This window comes from Drosophila suzukii, chromosome 3, assembly GCF_043229965.1.
Source record: "Drosophila suzukii chromosome 3, CBGP_Dsuzu_IsoJpt1.0, whole genome shotgun sequence".
Classification (NCBI taxonomy): Eukaryota; Metazoa; Arthropoda; class Insecta; order Diptera; family Drosophilidae; genus Drosophila; species Drosophila suzukii.
Genome location: NC_092082.1, coordinates 25,983,872 through 25,998,080, shown reverse-complemented (window position 1 = coordinate 25,998,080; position 14,209 = coordinate 25,983,872). Strand labels below are relative to the sequence as shown.

Here is a 14,209-nt window from a genome sequence, read left to right as displayed (position 1 = left end):
TCGAGTGGCACACACAGCCAGTCGCTTTGAAAAAGTCAACCCCTGCACAGCGATCTGTAGCCCAACCCTACCCCACTCCCACTTTCTCCACTTTTTCACCAGCCATCCTTTCTTGTGCTCCCTTGAAATTTGCATTGCATGTGGTCGAGGAGGCGCTTCGACTTTATTGTTCTTCGTTTAAGTCCACGGGCAAAATTTCAATGTTTCATAAGCACAATAAGACTGCCGCGCTTAAGTAGGAATGCATGTTTGTACAATATATACATATACACCGAAATAAATATCCCCGCGATCACCTCCTTTTACTTTTAAATGCCGTTTGTGCTCTAGTGTGTATTTGTTCAAAAAGACTTAAAGCCACATGGGTAATAGCAATGACTAATACAGTCAGTGGTGTATCATCTTTGGTAATAGTGGGCAACGGCACGAGTCACCCTGTCGCTGAATTTCTATTTATAGCACAAGCACTGCCAGAGGTGCCTTGTGCTGCTGGTTTAGCTCGCGTAAGTTATCCATCCCATATTGTCTAGTGGTTAGGATACCCGGCTCTCACCCGGGAGGCCCGGGTTCAATTCCCGGTATGGGAAGTAGAAAGATTTTTTTTAATTGGATAACCTTTTTTTTCAGTATCAGCAGAACAACACCTTGGCGGTGGTGACCTCCGAATGCAGCTGTGTAATTAAGTCGTCGGCCCGTTCCCGCCCACCGCAGACCATCATTGTGATTCATACATCATACATGTATCAATGTCCGATTCGTCTATTATCCGAGTTTCCATATTCATTTCTGCCGCTCGACGTTTTGTCCGTCCGAATGTCCGGCCGCCTGTCTGGGAGCTTCTGCCGGTTTCTGTCATCTGATGGATGATTTCCCGAATGAGCTTCATCACCAACTCTCAATGGCCAGCGGCAGTGGAATCGAAATGATATGGGCAGAAGTTGGGGAGTGGGATTGTTGACAGGCTCTGCCGCTGCCATTGATTGCTTTAGATGCAGCACAGCGAGCCCGCCCTGAAGTGCACTCCAAGTGCATTCATTAATCAATGTAAATTGTGAGCCTGGAGAAAAGTTTCGGATGCCATGTCGACGCAGCTTCGTCTATTTTCCCATTAGGCCTCAACTGTCCGACAGGCCCATCCTTTGAGGACAGACCGCAAGCCTCAGCCCCGAAATGGCCATTCATTTGCAATTTTAATCGAGGGGGACGTGGCCGCGAACGGGGCTTGCAATATTATTTAAAAATGCACAATTCTCTTGTTGCGGATATTGCACCTGACTGTGCACGCAGGATGTGTGCATGCTGCCTGCATCTGCATGTACAGGGACGTACATCCCAAATTGGCAATCGTCTGTGTGCGGTTGAATTGCTGACAACACATCGAGCACCACCCCAAAGCCACCACATCCGTTGCAGTGGGCGGGAGTGGGAGTGGGAGTGGGTGGTCGGCTGCAGCTGACAAGCGGCTTCCAACTTCATTAGACGTTCTACCGAGCCCGCCATTACGACGGGTCGAGGAAAGGAGTCCACTCCCCCCGGGACGAGCATATGCCCGGCATCAGGAAGAGGCCCAGCCCTTTTGGGTGCATTCAAGGCTGAGGCTCTGCGCCTGGATCAGACCCCGGTCTGTTGCATCCGCAGGTTTCGGCAATGCAAAGGGTTATGCAGTGGGCGGAAGGGTGGGTTTTATGTCCATCCACATTTGCATTTTTTATGTTTACTCCATATATGTATGTATGGGGAAGTGGGGATGTGGACGAGTGTGCACGCTATCCATCTCTTTCTCGCTTTGGAGTCTGCACTATTGCTGCCTCTTTCCCGCCGTTAAAATCGATAAGAACGAAATTTAAAATGTACTCCACTGTTTCCATTGTTTTTGTTTTCCTGCTGCATCCAGCCTGCCAAAGCCGTGTTCGTATGTTTGCATGTGGGGCAGAGACTTTTATCGCCCTCGAAGGGCTATTACAGATGAGTGAACGGACCAAGCCAGGTACTTGCATTTCAAAAGCCTAATTCAACAGCAAGGGACGTAAAGATGGCAAGAAATCGACTTAGCTGCTTCGCATTGCGAAACCTTCTGTGGAAAAATGTAGTTTTAACTATTTGCGTTCTATAGTTTAATACCTTAGAATCGTAAAAATTCATGAAAAACCAGAGGGAGATAGAGATGTGCATGCAACAGTCGGCTTTTTTAAAGGTGTCACATTTTATTTGCTTAGAGCATTTTATTGATTGGTCCGATTTGAACAATTTTTGGCACGATTATGGGTATTGATATTCAGAACAAAGCCCCACTTACAATTTTTCAAAATATTTAAAAATATAGACGCTAGACAGGCTTTTGCTTTATGCGCGTGTTGCGCTGCGCTAGAAGCTCAAGAACTTGAATGCCTGATCTCAACTTTCTAGCTTTTATAGGACGGTTAGGCAGACGGAAGGCGGCGTGTCAAATGTATATTAAGCTTAAACATTGAACATAACTCTCTCTCTTGTTTTGGATAATATTCGACTCTTCTCTTCTAATTTGGGGCATATCGTTTTTTTAAAGATTCCAGAACGTCTTTTTGTTTATATTATATAAAACAAGAGAGAACTCTACGGTCGATTGGGAACACTGGGCGCCACAAAGGTTTGCGGTTTGTGGACATTAGAGTTGGCACATAGGCACAAGTACAATCAGAGTGTTTAGCATTAACAATAAAGGAAACTATCTTCGGCACGCAGAAGTTGTTATACCCTTGTAGGTGGGAACATTGTATGTACAAAACTTTCCTATTTTTAGAAAACTAAATAATAATTATAAAAATTCTAAGATAATGTTCCATTTCAATTGACTACCGTGTATGTTTAACGAAAACGAGATATACGGGCAGCTATATAATGAAGTCGCCCGATTTGATTTAAATTTTATTTGAAATTCCGAAATATTAAAAGAATGATATTTCCAAGAGAAGATGTCAATATGTCAAGAAACACCGAAGTAAGATTGTTGTACATTATTAAAAAAATATTTTATTGATCATTCCTATGGGAGACATAGGGTATAGTTGTCTGTTCCGACTTATATACATACTACATGCAATATAAATAAGACTTTTGGGATAGTTTCGTCCCGATAGCTTTACAACTGTGAGACTAGTTTGCGTAGAAACGAACAGACGGATAGACGGGCGGACAGGCGGACGTAATCCTGATCGGTAATATACTGACAATATTTTAAACGGCCTTTGGTCTTAATCAAGAATATATTTAATTTATAAAATCGGAAATGTTTCCTTCTACCTGTTAAATACTTTCCAACAAATACTCTACGAGTAACGGGTTCGAAAGGGTTAAGAGACTGACCGGTATTGATATTCTGGAAAATAAAAAGGCTGACATGTTGTTATTAAACATGCAGATTATTAAGGTTTATATCAGCAAAGTACCACGCCCACCGTAACGCCCTGGCACCCACATTTTTAAAGATTTTATTTCAAAGTGAACTTGTAATACTTGTTACTAGTAGAGTATAAGGGACGACCTTGCATAGATTTAAGTTCTAAGCCTGCAGAATTTTTAATGCAATTCGTGCTTTACTTCAAAGGATTTCACCTTTCGGACCCATCTTTATCACTGTGGACGGTCACGTAGTGACGAAGCGCACCAGGAGAGTGTGCGAAGGCGACTATTACTCTTATACTACTACGCTATAATAGAATGTACCCTTGTATGCAAGAAGCTTAAATATTTTGATGAAGCGGGCAGAGTGAAAACATTTTAGAAGGTGTAGTTGTTTAGTTGGATGTACAATCCTGTTTCGTAACAACATTGTGTTGAAGGTGCGATCGTCACGACCCATTGCCTCGTTAAGAAATGTTTTGGTTTGATAAAAGCTATATATCTCCAAAATATCTTTCCTTATAAGACAATAATTTGCAACATGGGACATCTGTAGACACATGTATGTGCATCCCACTCAAATCGTGTTCGGCATCTGATGTTTCTTAACTGAAAGTCAGCCAGACAGAAGGACAGTAAATTTGGCGGGTTATTCACTCGTTGATAATCCAATTACGAGGTCACATTATCCATTAGCTATCAGGCACTGTTCATCGAGAGGCAATGCGATTGCAGCCAATTTGTTTCACTGGCGGGCTGCAGCTGCGGCGATGGGAATGGCAATAGGTGCTGGCGACTAACGAACAATTAATTGAATATAACATTCAATTATTTTTGAAAAAGGATTGAAGCGACAAACAAAGATCTGGTCTGGTCCAGCCCAGGGTGCCCGGTCTGGGTCTGTTGGTGGCCGTAAACCGCATTGCATAAACACTGGGGTCTATGTACTACATAGCTGGTGCAAGTACATACACAGCTATGTACAAGGGGCTGCATATGCATATGCTCCGCCATGTCCATCGTTGTCCCTCCCACCGTTGACCCTCCCACTGCCCTGACCTGTACATGACGCACTTTAAGCCTACAGCCAGGACCCCTTCCGCTCCCGGCCCGCCGCCCCAGTGGATGTCTCCGTCGCACTCGCACGCGCACTCCCCCTCCCACTCGCACATCCCCAATGAAGGGGGGTCGCACGGAGAATTAATGAAAATTTCGTACATCGAATTCGCATCATTAAAAAACGAAGGCTCGAAATTCGCATATGTGGAACTCGCCGGGGATTTTTTAAGGGTTGCAAGTGGTTTGTTAAATAAAAACATTTGGAAATGCTATATAAAAATCAATTTGGTCTGTGGGCTTTTTTTGCTGTGAGCGGCAACAATGCGTTTACATAAAGGGCAGCAAATAGCGGCGGGTGTGTGTACACTGTTATGCATGCCTTTTGCCATGTAAAATTCATTTCTGTTGCATTATTTCGAGTGGAGGAGTGACTATGTGCGTGGAAAATACATGGGCCACGAAAAAATAATACGGCAAGGGCAAAAAAAATCTTGTCAGAAGTGGGATTCGAACCCACGCCTACAGAGTAGACTGCGACCTGAACGCAGCGCCTTAGACCACTCGGCCATCCTGACCATTGCGTGTCACGCTCTCAATGGCCATCATGCTCGTGTCGATCACAACCTTTTTCTCTCTTATACTATACCTCTCTTATACTATACCTGCGATATAAGCCATTACAGGGCATAGACATAGACATGCTTCAAGGGCATAGACATAGAATAAAAGTTAAACATAGATCATCCATTTTTAAACAATGATATCAAACATAGAATGGAATTTAGTCCGATGAACGAAGCTCGGATGCAGCCAATCCCCACTTGCAATTAGCCAATGAGCGGTACGTGTTAGTGTTTAATATGGGACCTCGAGGCCTGTGCTTTCCAAATATAATTAAGGACATTTACTCAATTATTGCACTCGCAATGATTGGGTGAAGCGTGAATTATATATTGCACATACAGTGGCTGGGAATGGCAAAACTGCAACAATTTATTATAATTCACCCCACCTCGTATAAATCAGTACAGCAACATTCAATTATTGCGTAGACACGCAGACCAATACATAAGTACTGGCGATTTATGTACTACCAGATTGTGGGCAATGTGTGAATTTATGGCCATCGGACCCCGGGTGTTCAGATCCATTCCTTGTTCCTGGCTAGGATCCTGTGGATGAGCTTTCCACTAATTTTCCATTTCAACGCGAGTACATAGCCCGCACAAACACAGTCGCAGCTCATTTTCCAGCCATATATGTGAGTCGAATTTCGAGGGGGCTGTGGAGCGGGCGGTGGCTGGTTTGAGCTACGCAAAATGACAATAAAATCGCATAAAATGCCAAAAAATGGAAATAAATGTGTTGTACACGGCAGAATACAACGGGCGCGAAAATAATGCGTGGCTGCTGATGGGCGGTTGCAGATGGACCGCCCTCTTGGGAGGCGGTGGGTTGCGTTTTGGTTGGTCGGCGGTTCTGAATAAATGCAGCTGAAAAAACGGGTAAAATTAATAATAAATTGTATTATAATTTCTTTTTTATGACAGACTGGGCGGGATACAGTTGCAAGTCCCCTACATATCCGGAGTATTGGCAAATTGGCAAGGTTTTAATCGTTCTTAATTTAAGATCTGTAGCTTTAGTTTTTTAGCAACTCCCACTGACACTTTATTTTGTCACGACCCTTTTAGATTTTTTTCTTTGGGTCTCAAAGTTTCAATTTAATGCTTTTAAGAATTTATAAAGCGATAACTTATTCAGTTTAAAAAACTTATTTTGCAGTCCGGAAATATATAAAGCTACACTTTTAAAAAAAAGTTAAGTGCAAACTTTACCTTTTCTTTAAATTTAATAAAATTTGTTACCCTTTTACTAAAATGGAAAAAATATCTTTCTTCATGCCAAAAATTGTCCAGATCGGACCATCCATTAGAAAGTTATTAGCATATATAGCAATTGACGCTAGGTGGCGCTGTTGTGGGGGAAAAGTATAAAGGTGTATATTGTATTGGGGTATACGGATGTAAAATCTAGAAGGAAGCGCTTCAGACCCTGCTAAGTTTATCTTTTCTTGATTTAATTAATTGAAATGTAATGAATTTGTCAAAACCCATCGATTGCTAAGCCCACTTTACCGCCCACGAACCCTCGAAAACCGTGATGCCCACAGTTTGATGCTATAATACAAATTGTATCTGAAATTGGACGATTTCACGAAACGAGTATCGAAAGAATTCAAAATAATAGTCCTTCTATTTAGATAGTATGAATAAAAACACATCTTACTTTACGATAAGTTTAGCATCTAGATCTAACATCGCTGATCTAAGTACTGATCATCTGAGTATTGAGTACTGATCAGTACCAAGATCAGCGCGGAAGCCTCTTGGGATATGTTCTCAGTCGACGAGTGAAGTGCGGGCCAGCGCAAACTGTGAATGATTGTCGCCGAGCGAATAATAATGAATGCACTCTTTGTGTGCGAACGCACCTAAAAAAGAATTAAAAAGAGTGCGGCGAATGAAACGACGGGCGGAGGCGCAGTAGGAGATCCGCATCCCGGAACCCATGGGAGGGGGTCGGGCCACTTTGGGGGTGGTATTGGAGCCTGGTGGGTTGGAGGGGATGCATAATGCACTGCTACTGCAGTCGCAGTCGACGCAGGCTGCTGCTGCTGCTGCTGATTATGCTGATGACGATGCGCAAACATCAAAATAATCGAATAAATTAAAGTGCAAGGGAAGGGAAATGTTCAAACCCAATCGCCACCCACCGGGCGGCGGAATACGCATTAATAGGGCTGCTAATTATTGACGTGCGTGGCCCAAACCCCTGCTCCGACCCACTTCTGTGGCTGGGCGCCGACTGCGTCGACGGTGAGTGCGAACGACTCTCATAATGAGTTTTTTCTGGCTGCAGTTTTGTTGCTGGGGCAGCGACAAATGCGGCAGTGCGTCGTGTCGGGGCAAAATCAGTTTCGAAAATGCTTTGTCAACAGCAACACACATTCAAAATTTTCGGTTTAGTCGCATAAGTTTTATTTTGCCTGATTTAGTACAATATTACAACTTTGGCTCGCCACTTGATTCTGTGTTGGAAATTCTCCTGGTTTTCTGTCAAAAGGGAAAGTCCCCAAGCACGAGTGAGTGAACCGACTACCTACTACCGACTACGTGAGTGTGTTTGTGTCTGCGCGTCTGTGTGGGTCCGCCTAAGTCTAAGCGCTTCCTGCGACCAGCCCCAAACCCCCGAACACCCGCGCCCCTCAGCATCCGCCCCTGCCCAATGGGGGTGTGCTGTGTTTTGATGCGAATTATGCAAATACTACCCCTATTGCAGCCCTAAACCGCAGAGAGTGACCCCCGCCGCCGCCCACCGCCTCCCTATTTCTCTATTACGCTGGCGTCGGCGTTGCGGCGGTGTTTGTGGTTTTGTTTTTGCCGCTAGTTAGCTGCGCTGGCCGACGCATCTGATTAACAAAATTAGTTTAGAAAACTCCGCTCTCGCGTTCGAAACAAACAAAAATTGGTTCGCTTTTTTCGACAAAAGGACTGCAATTGCTCTAACAGTCGCGATGGCCTAGGATGATTCGCCGTCTGCTCTTATTTTCGGAAACTGAAAGTGCATCACGAAAGATCTAAGCCATGGTACGGAAACGGAAATGCAATGCAAGCTCAAAAATACTTTCGGAAAGGAGAAAAAGTTCTGTGTTTCCAGCATAGTTTGGATTTAAAACTCAACTCACATTTCAAGGGGAAAAATCTACTCCAAATAGATAGTATCTATAAGATACCAGTATCTTAGTTTGTCATGTGCTACACCCAGCTAACTGGCATTAAAGTCATGTTTCCCAATCTCACATTAAATCGCGGCTGGGGGAACCTTGCAGCACAGTCTCCGGTTCGCTTTAATTTTCATTAGAAATGTGTGCGTGCTCCGTGTTCCCCGACCTCGACGGGGTTTCGTTAACCCTTTTGTGATCTATTTCCACGCCGTGGCATCGTATCGGGCATCGTTTCTGTGTCGCGAGAAGGCGACTCCCGACGCGCCGAAGACTGTTCTTGAATGAAAGTCAAAGTAAAAACGGCCAAGCGGCAAAACAACAAAAACCTAAACAAAACACAGAACACAGAACGACACACGGGTCGAAGGGGCTCGGCAACTAGAAAGCGCGCCGGAGAGCGCCAAACTTTGATAAGGCGGGCAAAACAAACGGGGGGCTGTCGGAAGGGGCGGAACGGGGGCTTGTCGCCGGGAAAAACAAGCAGCAGCCGTGTTCCGCTCTCCTCTCCGCTGCCAAGGGACACGGCCAAAAGGACGAGACGTCGCAGAGGAATGCAGCGCAAGAACGAGAACAACACGAGGGGGTGGCAGTGGGATGTGGGTGGCAGGGAGGCCGGAGGAAGGGGTGCTCAGGTGCGTTGCCGGGTTGAATGCACGCCGCGCCAGAGCGAGACGGTCGCTGCCGCTGCATGCTCCCGCCGTCTCTCTCTGCGCATGCGGGAAGCCCCATCGGAAAAGGGTGGAGGGGGGTATGTAATGCGGGTGGGTGTGGTGTGCAGAGGGCGCCAATGTGCTCGGCGGGCTGGGACAGGTGCAATTTATTTATTTATTTCGATTCATTTCCGCTTTTGTGTGGGACTAAATGAAAACTCATTTCCCTTTGATGTGTGCTCGCTCCTCTTTCACTTTTCCTCGGACTCTGCCAGAGCGGGATGGCCGTAGCCAGCGGACGCGGAGAGAGCGAGAGGCAGCCGTCGCTCTCTCTCTCTCTCTCTCCGTGCTCTGTTTTTGGGTGCTGCTGCGCGATAATGAAAAAGTGTAATGCACCAAAAAGTGACATAAGGCTGTAAATTAAGCAACAACAACGACAACGGCTTAAACTCTGCCCTGTACATATGTGCCGTGCTGTGCTTGCATACATAAAAATGTGTGCGGCACATAGGTGCGGAAATGTATGTGCATATAATCGGTTATTTACAGTTATCTGCATATCCTGAACGAGAGCCAGCTCCACCCCCCCTCCCCGGGTGTTGGTGGGTGGCATCGTGGCTCTGGCATTCATCCCGGGGCGGCCCACGTACGCTCGGAGCCCCGCGAGGCCTCTTTGGGTCCTGGTCAACTCCTTTATGTTTTCCCATCAAATTAAAAGCCTTTTCACTGAAAATTACAAAAATGGTAATCGCCTGTCTATATGCCCGCACACCACGATAATGTGTGCCTGCGCGGGCTCTATACAATTTCTGTGCCGGCTAATCGATGCTCTTTGCCGGCGGATCTGGGGACCACCTGAAATGAATCCCCTCTAAGCTTTCTGTTTTCAAGTTTGGCTATGAGATACCTTCTACTTACCGACTTCATACAAAATATGTTTAAAGACCCGTGTTAACACACTATGTCTTTGTTAAAAGGTCACTTAAAAGGATAGTGTCTATCCGTCCGACAGTCCGTTTCTACGCAAACAAGTCTGTCAGTTTTGTATTGGAATGGAACTTTCCCAAAGTCTATATACATACATATGTAGGTCCAAACGGATTTTTAGATTGTTTTTTAATTGGACGATTATATCATAAAGAAAATGGTGTGAAAAAATTATAGCTTTATTGTTTTTGATTATATTCTCTTCCTGTCTTAGATCATTTTTAGAGTTATAGAACTTTAAATTGTATTATATACCCCTAGGAAATATACGGTTTCTTGAATACATAAATATGTGAGATTTAAATTATGATATGGTTTTACCTGTAAGGGAATATAAACTTCTTGCTTGCCGAAGCTAGCTTCCTCGTAGAGTTAAAGTGTATATCGTATCCGTTGGAATGTATTTTATTTCCGTTTCCATATAAATTATATATTTTTGACCAGGACCGCTAGCCTAGTCGATCTAACCAAGATCTCGGAAAATGTAAAACCTTGAAGAGGGGATCTAGGGGATCTAGCGGAGAGCCACGCCTAATCTTGCGCCCATAACGCTATAGTCTATCTAGCCCCCACATTCTTTTGTAAAAGTTTAAGGGGGATTTTGTTTTAATTATAATCAATCTACAAGCAGAGATCAAAGCAGACCATGCATTAAAAAGTTATAAGCGAATAAAGAAGACGACGGTAGGTGGTGCATTGCCGTGGTGTGCAATCTCCATAATAGACGATTCGCTGCTAGCATGTCTTCATCTCCCTCGCACTCCCTTTAACTAAGTAACGGGTATTTGATATTCGAGGCCATCGTTCTCTCTTGTGAAATGGTAAACTACATGCCAGCGTTACGGAACCTAGCGGAAGGCCGCGGTTCTACTGACCATGCCAAATCCTGTTTAACTTAGTTAGTCCTAACTTTTCAGTTACGTAACTTTTGGAATGATTCTCAGAATTAAAATCAATAAAATTAAATATCAGTTTACACTTTTACAAAATTATCAAAACGGTGGCGATAGGTTTTGGCCTAACGGGCGAGAAAGTGGAACCTTGTTGAAATAAACTTGCGCAGGAAGCCCAAGAACCTGCATGACAACTCCCAGCACTCCAACTCTAATAGTTTCCGAGATCTCAGCGTTCATACGGGCAGACGAACATACATAGCTTGCGTTTCTGATCAAGAATATATATACTTTATACGCTTTCTACTACCTGTAACAAACTTTCTTCGAATACAATATATCCTTTTACTCTTCGGAAGCTTCGCGAGAGAGAATGTCTCTTTCATTTTCTATCTCTCTAACTTTTTCTACAACCAAGAAGAAGTTGGGAATGGTTTCGAGACTCCTGCTTCTCAATATCAAGAAAAAAATGCTTTTTGAAAACCAAGTCGAGCACACTTTACTCTTGATTTCGAGTGCACTCGAACTAGAAAAAGTGAGAAGAAAAAATACTCAGATCAAGCAGATTTGATCTTTGTTTTTTAGATCTCTAGTTTTCTCAGTGTATGTATATACTTTCTGGGGTTGGAATAGCTTCCTTCTTTCTGTTACACACTTTCCCCCAAACACAATATAACCGTTTACTCTACGAGTAACGGGTATTAAAGGGGTTATAATACCCTAAGATACCCCTTACCCTTCCATTTCACTCTACAAGTAATGGGTTCGTAATCGCTAGTGTTGGGGTGCAGCAATTTGTTTTTATATCATTGAGGTAGCCTAGCTGATCTGGTGGCAGAATTCAGCAGCAGAGAATTGTATTGCTGCTGAGAGTGATTTTAACGCTCCATTGGAGATGTGATTACCCCGGTACACAAGTCTTTGCTAATGCTAATTTGGATGAAGGCCACGAGGGAAACCCCACAGCCTGCTCTGCCAGTCGAATTCATCTTTTTGCGTTCTATTTCTCTGGTTGCTCTTTCTGTTGGCTCTGGAGCATATGCTTCGCAGTGAGCGGGCCGGCTGAAATTTACATAGCCAAAGTCGACAAAGTCGCAAAAAGCAGCAGCGCCCCAAACCGGCTTGCCAGCGCACACACGCGCAGCACTCACCCACATATGCGAGCTCCACACAAGATAACAGCGTCGACAAGAAGAACAGCCGAATACGACAGAAACCGGCTTTTTGTGTGACCTAATATCTGAGTTAACTACTTTGGCAAAAAGACGAACAGAGTTCGCACTGGAGTAGGGTGTTCCGTGGAGTGCGCCTTTCGCCAGCGATAAGATTAGGGTGCACCAGGGCGGAGGGGAGCTGCAAAGGGCGCCTTATCAGCGAGGCGGCCACAAAACAGAGAGCTTTCGCCGCCGCACACACTCGAACCTTCGGTCTTGGCCAGCTCCGTGAGCAGGCCAGCAAAATCGCAGTGATTTGGCAGGGTGCCCTCCCACTGCCGGCCAAAAACAACAAACGCAGTTGCCGGAGCAACAACTATTTGGAGTTGGCTTTTATTTGGATTGTGTATACGCCGTGTGTGACGCGGCGACGGTGAGGCTGATGAGGTACCGAGGTGCCAGGGGGGCGGAGGTCGAAATCGGAATCGGAATGGGAATCTAAATGCGAATGTGAATCTGAAACTAAATGGGAAGGCGAGTGGAAGCTTTCGTTCGCTCGCAGTCGACTTTTTGCACCGGCAAACAAACTAAGCAGCCGGCAAATGTTTTTGTGCACACTCTCCGACCATCCCGCCCCCTCCCCCTGCCGATTCAGGTTCGGATGGGTTCTCTCTGCACTTGACGTGCCCTCTCGGCAGTGCTCTAGTGTTTTACATTGTTGTCGTTCGTATTGGCGCCAAACGAGAGTGTCTATTGTTGGCTCTGCGACGTTGCCGCGCTTCAGTCGCGGACTTGCTTAGATGGCGACGTTGCCCGCTTCGTGGGAGAACCTCGGGACCCGGAATCCGGCTGGAGGCCCTTCGAGGTGGCAGCCCTCACCTGCCCGAGGCCTTCCGCAATCCGATCCCGATCCCGCAACCGATCACCCTCCCCCTCGCACCCCTCGTACTCCACGAACTGCACGTATCCATCGCAGTCGTAGTCGTCGTAGTCGTAGTCGTCGTATTCCCCGTCCTCCTCGGAGTCCACTTCCAGTTGTCCACCAGCCATTACAGCCATCTCAAAGTTGCCCTGCCGCCGCAGGCTCTGCAGGTCAAGAAAAACGTCCTCATCCTCCACGAACTCCACGTCGCTGTCCGCCTCGAGGGTGCTCTCCCCCAACAGATCCAGTCGCACAAACCCGCCCAAAACCGAGTTCCTTTCCGATATGCGACAGGGAAGGCTGATATTGATCGTATCATCGCTCTGAGTCCGATTCCTTCCCGGCAGGTGGCGCGGTCTGAAGATGGGAGTGCGCCTGTAGAGCTTCAGCAGGAGGGTGAGGGCCTTGTTCCTGGCCATGAGGAGCAGCTGGCCCATCCACGGCTGTCTGCGGCTGATCAAAAAAGAGGCTCGCATGGCGGACTAATCGAGCGGTGTTTTGTGTTTGTTCTGAAAAATTCAACTTTCTAGCACCCCGAGTTGTCAAGTGAGTTTGTTGTTCAGTTGCCTTGAAAATCGGGTTTAGTACACAATACAATGAGTAAATCTAAGTCTGAAATTTTCGGCTCCTCGCACAAGGGTTGTCAGCAGAAAGTCCACTTGCCGAAGACGCCATCGGCTGCCGGGACGGATCCCCACGTTGCTGACCTAAGCCTTTGCGGAAAGCCCAGCTTCCACGTCTGTCGCGGAAGAAAGTCTCCCGGTATGACCGAAGTCGACAGCTCTTCAGACCTCAGACAACCCCACAGCCTAAATCTTCAGTACACCGCTCTAAAGGTCCAAGGCATAATGAAGCACCAACAGAACATAATCGAACTGGTTGACGATAATAAGAAGAATATGGCTGATCGAAAGGGTTCCCGGATAAGGGATGACTACGAAAATTAGGCGCCACAGAAAGCCGTGTTATTTGTTTAAGTTTTCCAGTTCAATTAAAATATACCATAGTGACATCGGCACCTGATGCATTTGTTCAACATTCTTAAGATCTGGCCACCTCGAATTATCCGCTCAGCTCTGCCATCGTTCGCTCGGTGATATTTGTTGCTTTGTTGCGATCAATTGGCTTTATCATTTTGTTTTTTATAAATATTTATAACTGAGCACTTTTGTTTTTCTACTGATAGTACCGGATAGGACGTAGCCCCCCATTGCCCAGGCTCAACAACAACGCAACTGATTAAGCCAACGCAGCCGATGGCGATAAGTTTATATATAGGATTTGGCTTGTGTTTCCATTGAATAGTAGAGCACTACGTGGTAAATACGAACGAACTTTCTCAACTCCAACAAATCTCGGACTTACAAAACCACTTCACA

General features: G+C 45.5%; 2 protein-coding genes and 2 non-coding genes across 4 annotated transcripts; 2 read left to right on the top strand and 2 right to left on the bottom strand.

Moving 5' to 3' along the window:
- The first annotated feature begins 515 nt into the window (after positions 1–515).
- On the top strand, positions 516–587 carry TRNAE-CUC (transfer RNA glutamic acid (anticodon CUC)). Its single transcript has one exon. It is a non-coding gene; the product is annotated as a tRNA-Glu (tRNA).
- A 4,342-nt stretch (positions 588–4,929) lies between these two features.
- Positions 4,930–5,012, bottom strand: TRNAL-CAG (transfer RNA leucine (anticodon CAG)). The gene has a single exon. It is a non-coding gene; the product is annotated as a tRNA-Leu (tRNA).
- A 7,257-nt stretch (positions 5,013–12,269) lies between these two features.
- Positions 12,270–13,306, bottom strand: LOC108007672 (uncharacterized). Its single transcript, XM_017071393.4, has one exon. It carries the CDS (start codon positions 13,304–13,306, stop codon positions 12,689–12,691), a length of 618 nt encoding a protein of 205 aa, XP_016926882.4. The 3' UTR covers positions 12,270–12,688.
- A 120-nt stretch (positions 13,307–13,426) lies between these two features.
- On the top strand, positions 13,427–13,992 carry LOC108007673 (uncharacterized). Its single transcript, XM_017071395.4, has one exon. The coding sequence runs from the start codon at positions 13,427–13,429 to the stop codon at positions 13,775–13,777; it is 351 nt and encodes a 116-aa protein (XP_016926884.1). The 3' UTR covers positions 13,778–13,992.
- Positions 13,993–14,209: the final 217 nt, after the last annotated feature.